Below are 21,133 nucleotides of genomic sequence, written 5' to 3'. Positions count from 1 at the left end.
GGACCGGGTCAACAGTTTTTTATTATGTATACTTTATTTAACTTCCGGGAGCGGGGGGGCAGGAGGGCAGGCCCAGAAAGCTTATTGACACACATTACAAAGTTATATACCGTATGTTCCGCTGTATAAGACAACTGGCCGTATAAGATGACCCCCAACATTTCCAGTTAAAATATAGAGTTTGGGATATACTCGCTGTATAAGACTACCCCTCTTCCACTGCAACCAAATAAAAAAATATATAAAAAACATCATGCAGCAGTGAGATCTGAGGAGGATACAAGAGTGGGCCAGACAGATGAAAGAGGTGTGTTTTTCTGGGCACAGCTCCACTGTACCCTATCTCTTTTTTCTATACCCTGGACAGCTGCAGCTTGCTCTGCCCTTCAAACAGTCACTGCATGCATCGGGGATGCAACCATTTTTTAGCTCCCCCCACCATATGCGGCGACCGCAGATTTTCCAGTCTGGTTCCAAAGTTTTTCAGCGCTCCGCCCCATAAGACGACCTCTGTTTTTTAAGAGTTAAAAAGTAGTCTTATATGCAGAAAAATACAGTAACTTTGTAATGTGTGTTAATTAAGCAGAAAAAGAAAAACGCCGCACTACCCCTTTAAGCAACAGCCAAGTAAGAACTCAATAACAACCACGTGCGTCGTGCTGAAATGTCAGTGGGTCTGGAATGCCATGGGCCCACCAGAAGAAAGGACACTATGAGTGTATCGTCCAACTATACCAAACAGGTTTATGCTTGCCTTTAACTCACCAGTACATGTTACTGTTATCAGAGCACACAGGGGACATATATTTTATAGGAGCAAATAGATTATTTATTAAGAAAAAGAAGCAAACAGTACACTCCCCAGTTAGTGTCAGGAGGTCATGTTTTTATGGATCTGATCAGTAGTTCTAGTACACTGTTGATTTTGGCATCACCAGTTCATGCCCCAGTGCGGCTTCTATGTACTGGCACTGAGCGTCATTATATCCTCCCTGTCAATTAAACCTGCTGAGTGGGATTACAGGAGCACTGTTACTGGCTGTGCTCTGCTCCCCGCCACCTATGCCTGCCTACGGGACATTGTATGTAGTGTGGTAAAGGTTAAAATTTTATTTTCAGGTAATTGAAGGAACAAAAGTTCAGGTTAAGGACAAGGTAGGAACAATGTTAATAACATGTACAAAGCAGTGTTAGTGCTTTAATGGGGGTCAGTCCACATATCTGATTCCGTTTAAGGTGCAGCAAAAGAAAAACTGCTTTGTGATACACACAGGTCTGTTGTAAACAGTTTAACACCATAACAACTGCACAGTAAAATAGTGCATTTAAGCCCCACTGAGAAGCCATGCCCACATTCTGGGAAGCCACAACCCCTAGTATGTACAAAGAATAAAAATGTGGTGCAATTTGTTCCAAAAATCAGGCTTACATGACTTACATTATATTTTTCAATTTATGTTTTTTATCTCGACTAACAAGGGGTACCAACCAGGGCTGGCCTTAGGGTAGATGGCACCCTGTGCGAAACCTTTTTTTGGCACCCCTCTTAAGGTAACATAAAGCTCCTTCAGCCTCCCACCCCTGCAGACGACATCCATCACCCAACCCCCCAGCCATACACATAACTACTCAACCCCAAGCCCCAAGCCCCCCAGCACACCTACAGCCACAAGCCCCCTTCTTGCATACCTACAGCCCCAAGCCCCCCCTCTCCCACAACTGCAGCCCCAAGCCCCTCTCCAGCACAACTACAGCCCAAAGCCCCCCCCTACAGCTACAGGTCTAAGCTCCCCACATAACCACAGGTCCAAGCCCCCACCGAGTTCTTACCAGAGCGGGGCGCCATAGCATGACATCAGCCGGACCGCTGATTGGCTGGACTTGCGCTCCGGGTGACATAATGCTACGCCACCATGCAGGAGAGTGGAGAGGAGGAACTAACCACTGCAGGAGGAGGGCGGCCAGGGGCGCTCAAGCAGACTAACTTAGAAGTAGAAGTTAGATGTGCTGTCTGTCTGTTGGAGCGCCCCGAACGAACTACTATGGGAGGAGGAGGGGGCCAGCCACTTAGGCAGACAGACAGACAGACGACACATCTAACTTCTATTTCTAAGTTAGATGTGCAGCTTTCTGCTGAAGCGTCCCCCCAAGCTGGCAAGCACATAGGTCGCCCACCCCAAAGGCCGGCCCTGGGCACAACTTATTGTAAAGACATTTGGATTAGGTAAAAAGGGAGGTGGAATGCACCATAACATTCACTACTTTTTGGTGTATATTTTTTAATGAATAAATTGTGTAAACTTAGACAGTCTAAACATCAAGAGTCAATATTATAAATCCTATAGCGCTGGCGACACCGAGGAAGAAGGTATGTATCCTACCTTCCTCTTTGGAGCCAGTCCCATGCAGATAGTCGAGGTTAACTCCACTCCGGAGCACCGTTAGGAGCACTGCCACGCCATCAGGCTCACCCCTTCTAATGATAATCAATAGAGGGGTGGGCTGAATGATGCGGCAGTGCTCCTAATGGTGATGGCACTGAGGAGGAAGGTAAGACACATATCCTCCTCAACATCCCCATCACTATAGGGGGCTATCAGCAGGTTAGATTCATCTAACCTGCTGATAGTTCCCCTTTAACTCTCCCCAAAGAGAACACAGGGATGCAAGTTTCTTTTACCAGGACGGTTTCAGAACAGAACATAGTGACACTGGTAGTGACAACTCCACATTGAGCTAGCAATATTTACTGGTGACATCTCAGTGTATCAACATGGAGAAAAGTTATTTCCCTATATGACTGGATAAACATGAGAGCACATTGTCAACAATAATAATTTATAATACTATATTATACGTACCGCTATTGATCTTGTGAATCCAATTACGCCATGTTTTGAAGCAGAGTAGACTGGCTGGTAGGCAGCTGGAGTGAGCCCTTTGATAAAGATAATAAATATCATTTTAATCAATATGAAGCTACCAGGACATGCTTGTTGGTCACCTTGATCATATTGGATAACCTTGAATGACTACAGATGGCACTTTAGTATTCTATTTTACCAGCAGACTAAAACAGCCATGCAAGATAACGCATAATGAAGATCAATTTACTAAACTAGTCAGATGTATTGGAGAATTCATTGCACTGAAAAATACATATTCAACTTTCATTTGCACTCCAGCAACGAGTGAAGATGTAATTTTCCAGACTATATTATTTGGGAGGAAGGAAAGGCTATTACGTTTCAAACTTGCACTAGGGGTTTGCTGTAGGAAGTGTTGTTTCCAGCTGATAAGATATGTCATGTACTTAAGGCTTAAAATTGTGGTGTTTCACAGACTCACATATATTGCAGGTACAATACATTCTGCAAGGCCATAAGAGACAGTTTTAAGCATAGTTGATTGTGTGCGAAATTTAAAGTGTGGTTTCAAATGCAGAAATCTTATATCAACAACACAGTCACATTTATTCAGTCCAGAAAGCATTTTGTATATTCAGAGATATGCTTTACAGCCGCAACATGGCCCGTAGGAACCAGTGATTACGAAACCTTCATAGACATTAATTGGAAAGTTTTCTAGGCATGCTATGTGACTTGCTCAGTTTTACTGAAAAGCATGCAAAAAAAAAGTGACAAAAATATTGTTGAATGGTATAAAAGATGAATTCAAGAAGATGAGGCATAGGTGGATCTTCTGTAACTTTAATGCCCAAGGGCCCATTTAAGTCTGGGACCCACTATCTTAGCTAGGCATATACTTTATAGCAAATGTACCAGCAGTACTTTGACTTTAAGATTTTCACATAGAAAGAATGGTACCAACGCGGGGAAGCTGGTGCGGCGGCCCTTACTTTTTTTTAACTGCAGCCCGATTCCCGCATACAACGCTGTTCTAAACCCGGGCACCGGCTAGGGTTGAAGCACTGGATACAGGCTGACCCACCCCCAGTGGGAGGACACCCCTGCCCCTCTATGACGCAACTCCTTTAGAATCAATGTCCACTTACATACATTGCTATCGGCTGCAAATCCACTGTTTACGCAGGTAGATGGGTGGCTGATAAACAATGATTTCTAGGCATGCTTAAGAGATGCGATCAGATGCGATGAGCAGGCATTTTTCTGCTCTCTGCTGATTGCTGACACTTTTACACAAGACGATTATTGTCCGTATAAGCATTTCTAGTAATGCTCATTGCCGATAAATCAGGACCCTAACTTATCCAGCAGAATTTCCTCTGTCTGATAATAAATGGGCCCTTTGGAAATTCTAGATATTTCCATGCAGCTCTATATGATCTCAAAACCTTGGTCACTTCGAAATGTGTCATAAGAAGGTATTCTACTGTTTAAATGATGTTAAACATATCTGTAAAGAATTTTTGATGTTTTTCTAATTTTCCATTTTACTCTCTATTATTTAAATAATCCTGATACCTTGCAGTTTTCTGTCTGGCCACTAAGCTGACTCTTCCTGTTCAGTAGAGATCATTTTTTAGCCTTGTCCTCCTTATCATTACAGACAGAATCATAGCGAAGGTAACACCAGTAGAAAAATAAGTTAGGGCTAGGCCATTCACAGATGGTGATCCACTACCCCCCTCTGCAGGTCAGAGTTTACAAAGAGAACTTTTCCAGTCTGTTGTTTCCATGTGGCTGGTGTAAAGCATATATATAAATGCTGTTATGGCTTCCCTCTTAATAATGTACAAAATATGAAATAAATCCAATTACAATCAGAAAATAGATTAAAGGGGTATTCCACGCAAACATAACTTTTATATATGTTGCTTCTCATAGTGAGACTAACAATTCATTCCATACTTGTTATTATCTGTTCAGTCTCCTTCCCCCAGTTCTGAGCTGCTGCCTTCTGCTGAAAACACAAAAATCTTTGTGTAAGGCTTTCTCTCTGTCTCCCCCTCCTCCCCCCTCCCTTCTGAGACAGGTATTGTAAACAAGTCCCTGACTGGCTTTATCTGCAACATTGTAGCTTCTTTGTAATGCTGGGAGGGTTAATCACAGTGAAGATACAATGTTGCAGATAAAGACAGTCAGGGACTTGTTTACATCAGCTCTTTCAGAAGGGAGGGGGGAGGAGGTGGAGACAGAGAAAAAGGCTCACACACAGATTTTTGTGTTTTAAGCAGAAAACAGCAGCTGAAAACTGGGAGAAGGAGACTAAATAGATAATAACAAGTATAGAAAGAATTGTTAGCCTCACCATGGGCAGCAACAAATCAAAAGTTATGTTTTCATAGTTACTAACATGCTTTAGTAATGTCTGCATTTAGTTACTGATAATGCCCTGAAGTACTACTAGACCAGTGTTTCTTATCTCCAGTCCTCAAGATCAATCAATAGGTCATATTTTGAGGATTTCCTCAGTATGTCACAGGTGATATAATTATATTTAGTGCATCAGGTATAATTACATGTGTTTTTTGTATGAGAAATCTTCAAAACCTTATTGTTAATGAACAGTGGAGGGAGATGCAGTATAGAATCATACATAGAGCTACCTATGCCTTCGATCTCTCCTATACTGCAGCCCCCGCACACTACTTACGAAAGTGTCCTAAGTGTGATCTTGACAAGGCAGATTTATTGCATGGGCCTGCCCCTCTCTTGGCCCGTTGTGGGAGGAAGCGAGATCCTATATAAACGACATATGGGGAATTCAGGTGCCTGACAATCCTAAAGCAACTGTATTCCACTATATGCCTCTAGATCCGGGAGATGACACGTCCAAGTGCATAGCTGTAAAGGGGCTCCATATAACTCTATTAGTAGTAAAGAAATGCTTATTAAGACATTGGTTGGAACCGCAAATCCCAACTTTGCAGGAAATAATAGCAATCCTGAAACAGCTCATGATCCTTGATAAGACGAATACTGAACGCCATAAAGAGAAATTTGCCTTGTTTTTTTTTTAAGAAATTGAGACGCTTTTTAGAAAAGGCTCTCACTGTTTCTGAGAGGACTCAGATCATGGAAACATTCAAATACACGCTAATCCCCATCATAAGGGGTCTATGTAATCTTCTGAGATGGGTTGCTATCAGTCTCTGTTATGATTTCTGTGGAAGTACCTCCCTTATAGTTTTTAGGCCCACATGGAGAGTGATGGAGAGACGAATTCTGTGAAAGTTCTGTTAGTTTTGCCAGTTGGTGAGTTTAGTTTATTTTTTTCTTAAAACCTGCATGTTTTTTCTCAAATATCTGTTGGACCTCTGTCTGTAGTTAAAATGTATTTTGTTATCATGACTAATCCGAACGATAACAGGTGTGGAGGTCCAGACACTTTCAGTGATTTATGGGATACATTATGAGAAAAATGAGAAAGTAGAGACAGGCAAAATTTCAACATTTTTTATTGTTGCTTTGTTATATGGATTGTACTGGATTGTTACCTTTGTACTACTATACGTATTTATGTACAACCCTGAAACAGCCTTTCAATAAAATGTTTGAAATTTTTTTTTTTTATTTAGAACCTTTCGGTGGGTCTTGAGGACTGTAGTTGAGAAACACTGTACAAGTAAGTCCAAAGCACTGGGAAAAAAGTAGTTACACCCTTCAATTCCCATCTTCTTATACATTTGTCATACGGAGCATTTTCTAAGCCTTACTAGTACCTTAGTAGTCACATAAGACATATGTACACAGTAGAACCCACATAAAAAGTAATTGCTCACTGTAATATCCTATTACAATCTGTTGCCATCAGGCACTCCCTATAATTTGATATCAATCTATAACATCATTATTAAGGCATTTTAGAAGAAATTAGAAAATAATTATACAGTTTCCTGCATGAGCCTTCCAACCCAGCCTCAGCATTTCTGAAGAATTTAACTAAGTACTAGGAAAATGTAATACACTGCTATGCCTTCAGCTTTTGATATCAGGATATTGCTATTTGGCTCCTTTCCATTTCTGATATGCAATCTGTTACATTAGGGAGCTAGCATTTTAAGATGGCGATGTTAAATCCATTAAATCGCTGTACTGTTCAGTACTGTACTACCCCCATGGATATGACCATTCACTGGTATCCTCTCTGAACTGTGACCCCGCTTTTGTCATGCAACAGAACACACAATTTTCCTTGCTTGCACACACAGTAGAGAATAACGAGCAACGTCGAACTGAGCATGCTTGACCATCTCTGTGGATTCCCTCAGATGGTCATAACCATCTCAAACCGTACATTTAAAAAAAATGCTTATATTTTTTAAATATGTTGAATTTTACATAATGCATTGGTTTGCACATACCATACTTTGACTCTTAGGGTATATGCACCTGGAGAAAAACGGTCGGAAAACTCAGTGCAGAATCCGCTGCTTGTCCCCTTGCGTTCCAGCTTCCCTCTCGTGGACAAGCAGAGGATTTCGCACTGAGTTTTTCGACAGAATTACTCTGTGTGTATATACCTGCAAAGATTATCATCAGAAGAATCCAGTGAAATGGTTTATACAATGCTATTGTAGATAACACAAGTAACATAGTCATAGGTATGTGCTGTATTCTACCCAATGATCATGGCTCTCACCAGCATAGCTCATTCTTAGGTCTACTGCGATTTTCTACAAAACACAAATAACAGTGACATCTGACTTTAGAAAAGATTTTAAAATGTACACAGAGCTGTAACTAGGAACATCTACTGTTTAGTAGTGTTAGCTTTGCTCCAAAGGTGTATGTAATATGACCTTTAACTTTAAATGGAGCAACTTGATAAAAGTTCAACTAAGGACAAATTTACAAAAATAACATGTAATAAAGAGATAAGTTACTGTTCATAAAAAGCAGATGCAGAATAACAGATCTAGTCATGTATGAATAAATCTAGGAATAAAGTTGGTACACAAATCTATTGCTCAAGATCAATTTATTAAATTGCAATCCTTCAAAAAATATAATATGTTGGTCGACACAACCTTCACTGTATAATCCACAAGGTGAAAAATTACTTCATAAAATGAAATGATATAAAGTTCATGGTACATGGCATTCAGTAAACAAAACCATGTCCGTTATATCAGTATGGTAAGGTATTGCCATATAAAAAACCAATAATGGCAGGCATAGTATATGGAAGAGTTAAATACGGGATATGGGATATGGCTTACCACCGCTCATCTAAAGGTAATACTACAAGATCAAGGGTTATTACTAGAGATGAGCAAATCGGGTTCGGGTTCGTGTCGATCCGAACACGAACGTTTGGCATTTGATTAGCGGTGGCTGCTGAACTTGGATAAAGCTCTAAGGTTGTCTGGAAAACATGGATACAGCCAATGACTATATCCATGATTTCCACATAGCCTTAGGGCTTTATCCAAGTTCAGCAGCCACTGCTAATCAAATGCCGAAAGTTCGGGTTCGGATCGACTCGAGCATGCTCGAGGTTCGCTCATCTCTAGTTATTACACTTATGATTGGTCCTGTGTGGACACGATCTAATGTCCCTGTGGTCCTGTATATGTTGGGGAAACAACCTAAAGTGTGCGGGACCGCATCTTGCAACACAAATCATTGATGTGATGCAAGTGTTTTCATTTGTTTGCTTTGTACCATTGCCACCAGGATTGCCACACCACCACACAACAGAGATGGCAACAGAGTTAAGTAACTCAAAATCCAAGAGGCTTTTTGGATATATACTATGCACACTATGTAAACTTTAGGACCCAGAGAACTCAATATAAAATGTGATATTAAACACATGGGTTGATTCTATATCCAACTATCTTTGTACGATATCTTTTTAGCTACTGTAGATTGAGCCATTGTTATGCCGGATTACTTCTTGAGGATATCACATCCTTCGTATCCTTTTCTTCATATGTTCCTCCTCCCATCAATGTGATTTATCTCTTCTATTAATCCACATGCTTCTATTTTCATTAGTATTTCCCCTCTCATATTTTATGCATCCCATGTTTCATTTCAACTATCTCATAATTATATCCACCTGCTCTCACACTCATCATCCATCACACATAAAATAGATACCATAATCAGACCCTTTCGTCCAGATCCTAAATTATATTGTGTCTCCATTGTACATTAATTTCTAATTAGGTAATTTATATTATTTATCATATCCAATACACCGTTAATATGCAGTTATACCCTTAAACTGCAGAATGCCCTTTGCGTTCCATCAATGCGTAGTGGACCAGAAGTGACTCCGCACTATATTTCTGCTTTCTTTTGGTCATACTGACCCTGTCATTTTCTTGATCACATACACCACATATAGTTCCGCATAGTGATTTCAATCTATCTATAATAGACACTGACAATGTTATTAAGTGACAGACTAAGCATCTCACCTGCCAGAGACGATATGTTTATAATGACTCCACCTTGACCTCCATTCTTTTTGTTCATCAGTTCTAAGCCGATATAGGTACCTCTAATAACTGAGATCTGAAATAGATAGTATAAAATATAAAATATGCTTCTACTACATGTAAAACTGGTCCAATATATTGTTTTTCTTACAAGAAATAATATCTAAAAGGTTCAAAAAAGTTTACATTCAGCTAAAAATGATCCTATAAACAAGACATGCTGTTTTAGCCATTTTGACTGATTGAACGGATTTCATTTAATTAGCAAGCCACTGTAGAACCCTAGCTAACAAAATATAAAACCATAAAGCATTAAATACATTTCCTCTATATCTACTGTATACCCAAGACTAATCTATAACATTTTTAAACAAAATGAGTATTTGTGTCAAAGAACTAGTTATACTGTATAATTTGTTTTGAGATGTTAAAGAGATACTTCATGTAATGTGCTGGAGGTCAGATGTTCCCAGAGGTCAGTTTTCCCCTACATGAAAGGAACCACAGCGCACATGCAGGGCCACTGTTCTTTCACCTTGATATGCTTCCAAACATTGCTGAGTTCAGTGCTCTGCAATGTAAAGAGTTCCTATAAAGAATATATTGAGTGGTGGCAAAGCATGCGTGCTGCTTCTCCTTTCTGTTAGTAGGGAATTGACTTATGTTCTTGTAATTGTGCCATACTGTAAAATGATGGCCCAGCCTTATGTAAATGCCAGATTCCTCTAATGTGTAGAGTATGCAGTTTCCAAAGTATTCTTATGACTACATGGTTATTAGAAATCATTCATGTCTGTCAGAGGCTGTCACAGATTGCTCAGGATTGGTAATTCCTTACATGTCTGAACAGAATGTGTTTTTGGCGTGTTAACTTTGTTGATACAGAGATTTAAGTATTCCAGAAACTTAATAACAACCCATAGATCAACAATCATTCTATTGGGAATGTTCTGTAACTGGGTTAAAGGTAACCTTTGTTCAAACTTCATTCATGTCTTCAGATGATCTATTTACAACACCTGGTCTGTGCATTTAACGACATGTCTCTGTGAAATTGTATTTCCAGTCGTAAAATATGTTTTAATAGGGTTGTCTGAGAATACATATTTTATACATATGGCTGAGCGTGGTATAAGTAAAAATTTATATTCCCCAATCCCCCTTAGCTGCCATTTCAATGGTTCCTAGTCGTTGCTCCTTATTGGTTTTTCCTGGTACCTGTGATGTGTCATCTCCACAGGAACTGCCCTGCTCAGCCAATCACTGACTGATACATAACACCTCTGTGGCCCACGAGTGGGGCAGGTCCTGAGGGGACAATATATCATAGGAACTATAAAGGAGGGGAGGAGGGAGGACTAGGAGCCATCAGAACAGCAGCTGGTGCGGACTATGGTAAGTATTATTTTTATTGTTAAACTACCCGTTATAAAATTTTGTTAATGGCTTTGATGTCTGCTCACAGTTGTTGACATTGCAGTCAGGCCCTGCTGACAATTCTGTAAATGAATATGTCTTACAAGCATGCAATGATCTATCACACAAATGCTTCTCTTATCTGTGACAATTTTCTAGATGTAGTAATATTTCATCCATACCACTGACAGCATGTAACACTTGTTAAGATGTTAGACATTTTTCAAAATTTCGAATTGATGAGGTAAAGCTAAGTCCGTCTTTATTTACTCTTATTCTCTGAATGTACTCTTTCTTTTAAAGTTTGTTCCAATAAAAATCAAACAATGAAAAGGTCAGAAAGAAATTCTCTTAATCCAATAGAGGAATAAGGCAAACAATGCAGAATAAAACAAATAGTCTGAGAAGAGAACGCCAAAAACAGCCATCTGGAGGCTCTGAACTTTTTTGTAAATGAAGCAGTGATCATTTGTCTGTGTTCCATCACTGAATGAACCAGTGCATAATACGAATACTAATATAGTTCTAGATTATCTCAATGTAGTAATAATTAGGTCTACTACTAGAACAACAGATTAGGTGAAGGACAAGTAAAGCATAAGGTAGGAAAAGCCACCAAGTAACCATAGTAGAGTTGTGAAGCATTAGAAATAAGTAGCATAAAATTATTGAAAATTTAAAGAGTCACTGTCGTATTTTTTTTTTTTTGCAGAAATCAATAGTCCAGGCGATTTTAAGAAACTTTGTAATTGGGTTTATTAGCCAAATCTGCCATTATCTGCATGTAAAAAGCCTTTTCCCAGGTCCCCCCCTCCTTCCTCTTTTTCATCCACTCTGAAAAATCTGAAAATTGTGACTTGTTGCAGGAGACGTCCCCTGTCTGCTCTAGGGAGAGGGGAGGGGGGAGGAGGAAGGAGGGAGTTAGCCGGCAGCAGAAAGCAGATAACAGAGGATTACAGGCACGGAGCTGGGTGACAGCTGTAATCCGAGCCCAGACAGGTCACTGGTGACTGTCCAAGAAGATAACGGGTGAGATATTTGTAGATTAACTCTTTGTTGTCCTGTTTTGGTCTTTTGTTTAGCTCTCTCCATAGGAGAACAATGAAGACAGGGGGGAGAGCTTCAAACTGCTTTTTCATGATAAAAATGCATTTTTCGGATAATAAACCCAATTACAAAGTTTCTTAAAATCGCCTGGACTATTGATTTCTGCAAAAAAAATTTTCACGACAGTGACACTTTAAGACAAAGCTATTTATTTACAAGACTACCCAGGATTACGAAAAACTACCATCAATGGCCTTACATGTGCCTTGACTTGAGCCCACAAAAAAACTGCCAACACAGTGTATGCTGAAGGATGAGGTGGTTCCTAATGACAGAAGACCTCAGAGGGAGTCACTCATAGACAGTGTAGTAAGTGCAGTATAGCTGATGAGTCTTAAAGGTTGTATCAACTAAGCCCCAAAGGGTTGGTAGAAGGGCTGCTCACCACCTGGTCAAAAGTGCTAGGAGTCTTAAGCTCCTTTTACACAGGCCGATTTACTTTGCTAGAAACTCTAATTGCCCCGTGTAAAAGTGTCAGCCACCAGCCTGCTCATCGGCTCTTTGTATTTTCTGTGCAGCGGTAAAATGTATCCATATTGGCTGCACATCCCTCTGTGTAAACAAGAGATAGACTTATCTTTAAATGGCCACACAAACAATGCAGTGATCATCCATGGGACCTGGCTGCTCCATTATTCATGCTTTGTAATGGCACTAAGTGAGGCCACAGACAGCCGAAGATTGTTAAGTGTAAAAGAAACCAGACTGAGGCTCAGAGAGACCAATAGGGTGTGTGTACTGTCAGTGGGGGAAGAAACTGATATGAACTCAAGTCTGTAGTATTCTTTCTTAACATACAGTTACTAACAAGCTGGGAGATGTTGGGGAAAAAATAAAGCAGTACTTCTATGAGGCTCATCCTAATCATCCTACAAAATGGGGCTGATGAGTGCAGGAATGTACTCTGTATATTGTTAGGGATTGGCAAACATGTGGCCCTTGCACACTGACTGAAAAAGTGCACATTTTTGTAGAAGCACCATTTTGTGCACACATTTTTTTTTTAAACTTTTTTTCCACCACTTTTGTGGTCCCGCGGCTGACTTAGTATGAGGGTGCAGCCTCCCATTGCCAAACAGGTTTACTGTAATTTATGACAGAAAACTTAGAGGTGTAATCTATTCTAGCTCCTAACTGCCTTACATTTCAGCCTGTGGGGCACAGACAGCCACAGATGCCACAAAGATATTGAATGGCATGCACCCATTGACTGGCATGCACCTCTTAATACATTTGCACCAACTTAGCTAAAGACCAGCGTGTAAAATGTCCTATAGATTTTGATGAATATGTTGTACATACCGTACAATTTTTTTTTAGTGTAATAAGGTTACTTAAAGCGGTTGTTCACCTAATTTCTTTTTCTTTCAAATCAACTGGTGCCAGAGATTTGTAGTTTACTTCTATAAAAAAAAAAATCTCAAGTCTTCCAGTACTTATCAGCTGCTGTATATCCTGCAGGAAGTGATATTCTTTCCATTCTTAAGAGCAGGAGAGGTTTTGTATGAGGATTTGCTACTGTTCTGGACAGTTTCTGACATGGACAGAGGTGGCAGTAGAGAGCATTGTGTCAGAGCACCTTTTGCAGGACAAACAGCAGCTGATAAGTACTGGAATACTTCAGATGTTTTAAAAGAAGTAAATGACAAATCTCTGGCATTTTCTGACACCATTTAATTTGGAAAAAAAAAAGAAAAAAAAAAGTGGCCTTTTACATTATAAATACATTACAATGCACTGCAATTAACATTCCTTTAGTCTGTCATCAAACAGTCCAGATAGTCTAGAAGTTCAGAGGCATAAAACTAGGCGGAGATATGAACTCCTACAAACTCTCCATTACTGTCTCTTTAATTTGCTCAGTTTACAGTATCTCAGGGGCTGTGGGCTACTGACAGACAGAGGTGTGCCTATAATGAAGTTACTGAAGGCCCTGACATTTGTAGGCTTCAATGTTTTACAGTGTTCCAGATAACTATGATGCTGCATCCATGAAGAATGTCAATGAGTGCATGGCTGACAGCTACAACTTATCTATACATAATCCAGTGTAACAATACACAGCTTTAATGGATAACATTAGCCCCATTTTATATGTCCTTAATAATGTGGTATAAAGCCATCCCACTGCAGCCTTACAGAAAATATGTCAAAGAGTGCATCTGTTTGTTTTATTGCAGTTATTTCATTGTTGCGGCTATGTATTTTATTTTTTTTAGTTCAAAATTGATTATATCGAAGATTTTCCTACTCTATTCTCCATTTATTCTTCAGGCTATGTTCACACGTCGGGCCGCAGAGTTCTGATGCGGGTGCATCCGTGCGCGCCCGCATCAGAACTTCCCACAGCATACTATGGAGCGAGCCGCCGGAGCCGCTCGCTTCACAGTGTGCACTGACATGGTTTTCTACGGCTTGTTTGCAGCGCCACTACCATGTGTATAAGCTCCGGCTGGGATCCCATAAACAGCAATGTTGTACAACGGCCATGATTTTACCAAAATATATGTTGTGTGAACATAGCCTTAATATGTAAAATGCTCTGGTTTAGTCTAGTGTGAACATACAAATGTCTCCAAATTGGATGTTCTTATTTTTTAAAGGGGCTAGCCAGACTTAAAGAAACATGACTGCTTTCTTCCATAAACAGCACCAATCTTGTTCTCTTGCTTGGGAGGGATTTTGCAGCTTAAGGGGTATTCCCCCCAAGAGCTAAAAAAATAAAATGCTCCTAAACCTAGTCAGTCTTACTCACCAAGTCCCCCTGAGTATTTTGAGCCGTCTCCCGTATTTCTAGCTGCTTCCGTTCCATAGTTACAACTTTTTTAAAAAGCCGATCTATATCCAACATGGCGCCGGCCAGAAAACTACATTTCCCATCATGCAATGCTTATGTCTGATTGGTACATGATGTAGCAGAGCTGATATTCACAAGATATAGCAGTTGAGCGAGTGATATAGAGTTGAGCGAGTTGTATAGCAGAGTTGAAAAAGTGATACAGCAGAGTTGAGTGAGCAAAACAGTAGAGTTGATTGTGTGATACAGTAGAGTTAATTGTGTGATGCAGCAGAGTTGATTGTGGGATGCAGCAGAGTTGATTGTGTGATGCAGCAGAGTTGATTGTGTGATGCAGCAGAGTTGATTGTGTGATGCAGCATTTGATGGTGTGATATAGTAGAGTTGATTGCTGCATCACACAATCAACTCTGCTGCATTACACAATCAACTCTACTATATCACACAATCAACTCTGCTGCATTACACAATCAACTCTGCTGCATTACACAGAGTTGATTGTGTGATGCAGCAGAGTTGATTGTGTGATGCAGCAGAGTTGAAATAGCAGGTGAGCCACGGGGTGGTGGGGGTGCATGCCGCGGGGGGTGCCGCCACTGCAGGTGAGTCATGGGCTGGGGGTGGGGGGGTGCTGGGGGTGCCTACCGCAGGCCAGGCGAGTTCCAGGTGAGGGGGGTGCCGCCGCTGCGGGTGAGTTACGGGGGCGGAGCAGTGCTGGGGTCAAGTGCTGGGGGCCGGGCGACTTCTGGGTGAGCGGGGTGCAGCCGCTGCGGGTGAGTTACGGGGGGAGGTGGAGCGGTGCTGGGGTAAAGTGCTGGGGGCCGGGCGAGTTCCGGGTGAGGGGGGTGTCACTGCTGCGGGTGAGTGGTGCTGGGGTAAAGTACTGGCAGCCTGGTGAGTTCCGGGGGGATGGTTTGCAGCCGCCTGTGGATGACAAGGGGGTGAGCGGCGGATGACACGGGTGTTACGACGGATGACACGTGTATATGACAGGGGTGCCGCGAGTGCGGGGGGGAGGGGTTGCGACGGTGCCGCGAATGACACCAGCGGGCAGGGGGCCGATAAGTGCAGCCGCGGGTGACGGGGGTCCGCAAATGAGCCCAGCTGAGGCCGGTTGCTGCGGGTGGTCGCGAGTGAGACGCTGGTGACGGGGGGGGGGGGGGTTTGCCGCCAGTAAGCGCCGTCTGTATATAACAGGGGTGCCGTGAGTGTCGGGGGGGGGGGGGGGGGGGGGGCGGGGGGGAGTTGCGCCGGTGCTGCGAACGATGCCAGCGGGCGGGCGGTTGCCGGTAAGCGCCGCCGCAGATGACGGGGGTCTGCAAATGTTGCCGCTGGTAAGCGCCGACACGAGTGAGGGGGCATAGTCATCAGGGGGTGAACTTTGGGGCTGAGGCCACACGGTGCGGGTGACTGGGGTGACTGCTGTTAGAAAGGGAGACAGTGACAGCTGCACTGATCACGGTCTCCCTCTCTTACAGAAGCCATCCCCTGTCAGTGTCCTCCATCACTTTGGATTGGCTGGGATAGAAGCGCTAACCCGGCCCATTGAAGAGATGCAGGACACGTGATGCCGTCTCGGAGGGTGTGGGCCAGGAGCGTGTCGGAGTGGACTGAGGTCTGATGATTCTCTGCAATCCGTGGGGCTAGATGCAGCTAGATAACAGCAAAACTGTGCAGAATCCATTATAACTTTATATTGGAAAGATGGAAAGCTACGGGTGGGCAACATATTAATGCAAAAATAATTTTGGGGGGAATACCCCTTTAACTTCTGGATAACCTCTCTAAAACTACAATTAGGGCTGGCCTTAAAGCAGACCTTTTAATGCCAAAAATAAAGGTAGGGTACAATAGGGCTTCCTACCCTGAATCCATAGATGCCATTATTATTGCAATCTTGCAATAACATGTGAGTGTTAGAAATAATGTACAAAAACTCAATATCATTTTCTCCTTTACTGCAAACGAATGCCCCAGGTCCACCAGTATACACACAGACTTTAGACTGACAGGCAGAGGCCTGTACTTTCGAGCACTTGTGACGTCACTGCCGGTACGTGTGCCCTGATCTGCTCTTCTTACGGAAGCCTCAAACTGGGATCTTGCATTCTTTGCATAGAGCAGGTTGTCCCTGGAAAATCATCGGCATCATTGTTTGTGATTTTTTAAATTTGTGGTGTGTAAATCCATTATTGTGCATTTAAAACCCTGGTGACAGAGCACTGACCTGGAATATCCTGATGTGGAATGACTACAGTACTACAGAAGTCTAGTATACAACTTACCAGGTTGACTTCAATAGTCTTTTCCCAGTCCTTTTCATTATTTACTCCAGCGTTGTTCACCAGGATGTCCAACCTTCCGAAATGTTCCACTGTCTTTTGAAATGCATCTAGAACATAAAAGTGGCACATAGAAATGGAATTGTTCTTGTCTGGATAAATTATGCTACATAGACCATTGTGGCCATGCCATTTATAAGTTACCAGGTCTAACCAGGTAAACTGACAGTTTAAATATTTTAAAAGTTACAATTCACTTTGTTCTATTTGTTTAGCAATAACTTATTCTAAGGACCTGAGAGTTTATATCTTAGTAGACTTTTTGTTTTTACTTAACTATGAAGTAATAAAATGATTTCTCATATTAATTTATTGCTGAAATCTGTTCCATCCAAATATTTTTGGTAAATAGCGCTGATGCCCATTTTCCTTAAAGGAAACGTGTCATCAGAAAATTACTTATTATTTAAATATTGTTTTTCTGTTAAACATATTTTAAAGAATTTTTGGTGATTTTTTCCCCTTATTTTCCATTTTCCTATCTATATTAAAAAAATTATCCTAAAGCCTTGCAGTTTTAATTCTTACCACTGGGCCTAAGGGCCCTATTCCACAGTAACGATAATCGGCCGGATCGGCCCCATTTGGCCCGATTCGGCCGATTATCATTCGTGAAATAGAGAAAACGATCAGCCGATGATCGTGTCATCGGCTGATTGTTCATTTAGGGCCAGACCTAAAATCATCGGTCCCCCACCGCGCATTGCTACGGTTGAATAGCGGTATGCGGCGGGCGACCGACAATTTGACAAGCAGCAGCATCATCATACATTACCTGTCAGATCGTCTCCGCGCTGTCTTCGTCCCCGGGTCCCACGGCCTGTGATTGGCTGAGTGTGGCCTGTCAGCTGACCGGCCATTCTGAAGATAGAGAGCGCGGGACTTGGGGATGAAGACAGCGCGGAGAAGACCTGACAGGTAATGTATGATGCTGCAAGGACATCGGTAAAGATGTCCCTGCAGCCCTCGCTCAATGATCATAGGGCCGTGGAATAGGCCCAGTAAACGAGCGGCGATCTAGCAGATCGCCACTCGTTTACATCGTTGATCGGGCCCTGCTCGGCCTGTGGAATAGGACCCTAAAACTGAGATGAGACTTCCTGTAGTGTCTGTGGTGATAAAAGGAGGCTGCTGTACAGTGATACTGTAAGCATTACAGCATTATGTGACACCTGTAGATAGAGAAGACAAAAGCAGCTCTCTGTGGAATGACCTCTTTAAAAGTCACAGAGTACACTCAGTAATGTTTCAAAGGGACAGAATCTGCCTATTGTCATCTATGTCCATGAATCTTGCTGTAAAGCATGTCACTAATTGCTGTTAAACAGATTAAAGTGACTCTGTACCCACAATCTGACCCCCCCCCCCCCAAAAAAAAAAAAAAAAAAACCCCGCTTGTGCCTTTGGATAGCTGCTTTTAATCCAAGATCTGTCCTGGGGTCCGTTCGGCAGGTGATGCAGTTATTGTCCTAAAAAACAACTTTTAAACTAACAGCCCCGTGTCTAACTGCCTTAGACTTAGATTGTGTATGCTTTAGGCTGGCACAACCTCTCTGTCCCTCCTTCCTGCCTCTTCATCATTAGGAATGCTCCAGGCAGATTGCCTACTGTTCATCAGCTGTGTGAATATTGAACATGGGCTGGATCGTTAAGGACCTGTGCAATGTTCAGACAGGAGAAAATGTTCCAGTGGCATTCCTAATGATAAGGGGAGGGAGGGGAGGAGGGGTGGTGCAAAGTTAGGGCACAGATACCGGCCATTGGGCTCAGGGCTGCAAGTTTAAAAGTAGTTTTTTAGGACAATAACTGCATCACCTGCCGAACGGACCCCAGGACAGATCTTGGATTAAAAGCAGCTATCCAAAGGCACAAGTGGTTTGGGGGGGGGGGGGGGGGGGTCAGATTGTGGGTACAGAGTCGCTTTAAGCAAGATGGCAGCCCTTATAACAATGTACTAAAAGTAAAAGCTTTACAGCATTAGGCTGGGTTCACACTACGTATATTTCAGTCAGTATTTGTATATTTCAGTCAGTATATGTATATTTCAGTCAGTATATGTATATTTCAGTCAGTATATTTCAGTCAGTATTGCAACCAAAACCAGGAGTGGATTAAAAACACAGAAAGGATCTGTTCACACAATGTTGAAATTGAGTGGATGGCTGCCATTTAATGGCAAATATTTGCTGTTATTTTAGAACAACGGCTGTTATATTGAAATAATGTCAGTTATTTACTGTTATATGGCGGCCATCCACTCAATTTCAACATTGTGTAAACAGATCCTTTGTTTTTAATCCACTCCTGGTTTTGGTTGCAATACTGACTGAAATATACTGACTGAAATATACGTAGTGTGAACCCAGCCTAACAGTGTTATGTGATACCTGCAGATAGAGAAGACAATAGCAGCTCCCTGTGTAATGATCTTCTGAAAGGTCACAGAGTATGCTCAGTAATGTTTCAAGGGGACAGAGTCTGCCCATTGTCTTCTATGTCTATGAATCTTGCTGTAAAGCATGTCACTAAATGCTGTTAAACAGCTTAAGCAAGATGGCAGCACTTATAACAATGTACTAAAAGTGAAATAAAAAAATTACAGTCAGAAAATATAAACAGATAAGAATTCCTAAATTCCCTTTTCCCTTTAAAGGTCCTAAGACATAACAGTTAAAAGTTGTCCGAACCCCTTGACTTTCTGAAGTGTATGAGCATCTTCTGACTCCTCTGATAGATTATATGGGGAGAAAAAAGAGGATAAAGCATGTTGAATTTGTTTGGCCCTCTTTTTCAGTCCTCGTTTTCAGGGGAGATATTCCATTGCTACAGCTGGCAGCTCCTTACCCCCCCTTGTAGCATATTAAAGTTCAATTAAGCCAAATGTGTAGGGTGGGATTGTATTGGTCCATTTACACGGATCAATAATTTGCTCAATCAATTGTTTATCGATTTAAAAGGAACACAGTGAGTTTTATAACGATCAGTGTTTAGACGAAGTGAAAAAATCGTTTAAAAAAATTGTTATTGCAATTGTTTTAAGATCACTTAAGCCCATCTTACACATAGGGTAAATCTGTGAAAGACTGTTTACACAAAGCGATTTGCGATATTGAAAGATTACAATGAACGATTTCACACTCGTCACTTGATCGTTCGCTGTGCTTACACGAGCCGATTATCTCTCAAATGCGATCGTTAAAATTCTAACTATAATTGTTCTGTGTAAATGCACCATAAGGGTAAGCTCTTAGCAGAACAAATGCTTTGAAGGTGTATGGTCACCTTTATTCTTGAATAAATATGAAATCTGCATTGTGCTTCACTTCCCGACTCATTTCTTAAACTTCAATCAACGGGATTTTAGAGTAGCACACCCATACTTATCTTTACCTCTCAGCTGCTCTTGGTCTGTGACATCGCACTGGATAAACAAAATTCTGTTACTTCCAAACTGCTCATCAAGGGAAGCTTTACACTGCTCACCCGCTATGCGATTTTGGTCCACCATTGCCAGCTATAGAATGAAACACACACATAAAAAACACTGTAAATTTGCACTCTACAAGTATAAATACACAAGTATCCTATTCCCATACAATTAATAGGTGGGAAATGCATTTTTTAAGCATGTAGAAACCGGCGTAACGTCAGAGCAGGGCCATCACTACTGAACTTAATAAGAAGAACAGTGCAGGAGAACATAAACCATTCACATATATGGTAAATAGTCATTAGTATCACTGCTATTGATAAGTGTCAGGAGGCACAGTGTTGAATTTATATTCATTGGGCTGTGATAGGGGGTGCAGTATTGGCCTTACCCAGGCACTGGCAACTTGCATTACACCAATAACTGGGATTATTAAGAAGCCTTTGACCTTTCCTTTTGCATAATACTTCCACTTTCAGTTCTGAGAAAGTTCGAAGTAATAAAAGTCATCCTCACAATTTACCAAACATGTCAGTAAAGTATTTCAAAGGCTTGATTTCCATGATTTATTGGTTTCATTGGTGCCTCATGGAAACTAAATGTTCCCATGGTTTTATTTTATTTACGTTGGACACGAGATGCTTGGACACAAGATGTTTATTCCT

At 41.5% G+C, this 21,133-nt stretch overlaps 1 protein-coding gene across 1 annotated transcript in view; it reads right to left on the bottom strand.

The window, feature by feature from the left end:
• HPGD (15-hydroxyprostaglandin dehydrogenase) overlaps positions 1 to 21,133 on the bottom strand; it is a 48,285-nt gene that overhangs the window by 13,344 nt on the left and 13,808 nt on the right. Inside the window, exons 2-5 of the mRNA XM_069977802.1 lie at positions 20,429 to 20,552; positions 16,982 to 17,088; positions 9,356 to 9,452; positions 2,862 to 2,938 (exon numbers count right to left, since the gene is read on the bottom strand). Coding sequence (XP_069833903.1) covers positions 2,862 to 2,938; positions 9,356 to 9,452; positions 16,982 to 17,088; positions 20,429 to 20,552 — 405 coding nt within the window. The remainder of the gene's footprint in view (positions 1 to 2,861; positions 2,939 to 9,355; positions 9,453 to 16,981; positions 17,089 to 20,428; positions 20,553 to 21,133) is intronic.

This window comes from Dendropsophus ebraccatus, chromosome 7 (genome assembly GCF_027789765.1).
Source record: "Dendropsophus ebraccatus isolate aDenEbr1 chromosome 7, aDenEbr1.pat, whole genome shotgun sequence".
Classification (NCBI taxonomy): Eukaryota; Metazoa; Chordata; class Amphibia; order Anura; family Hylidae; genus Dendropsophus; species Dendropsophus ebraccatus.
Note: the sequence above shows the minus strand (reverse complement) of the source record. Positions and strands in the feature narration are given on the sequence as shown.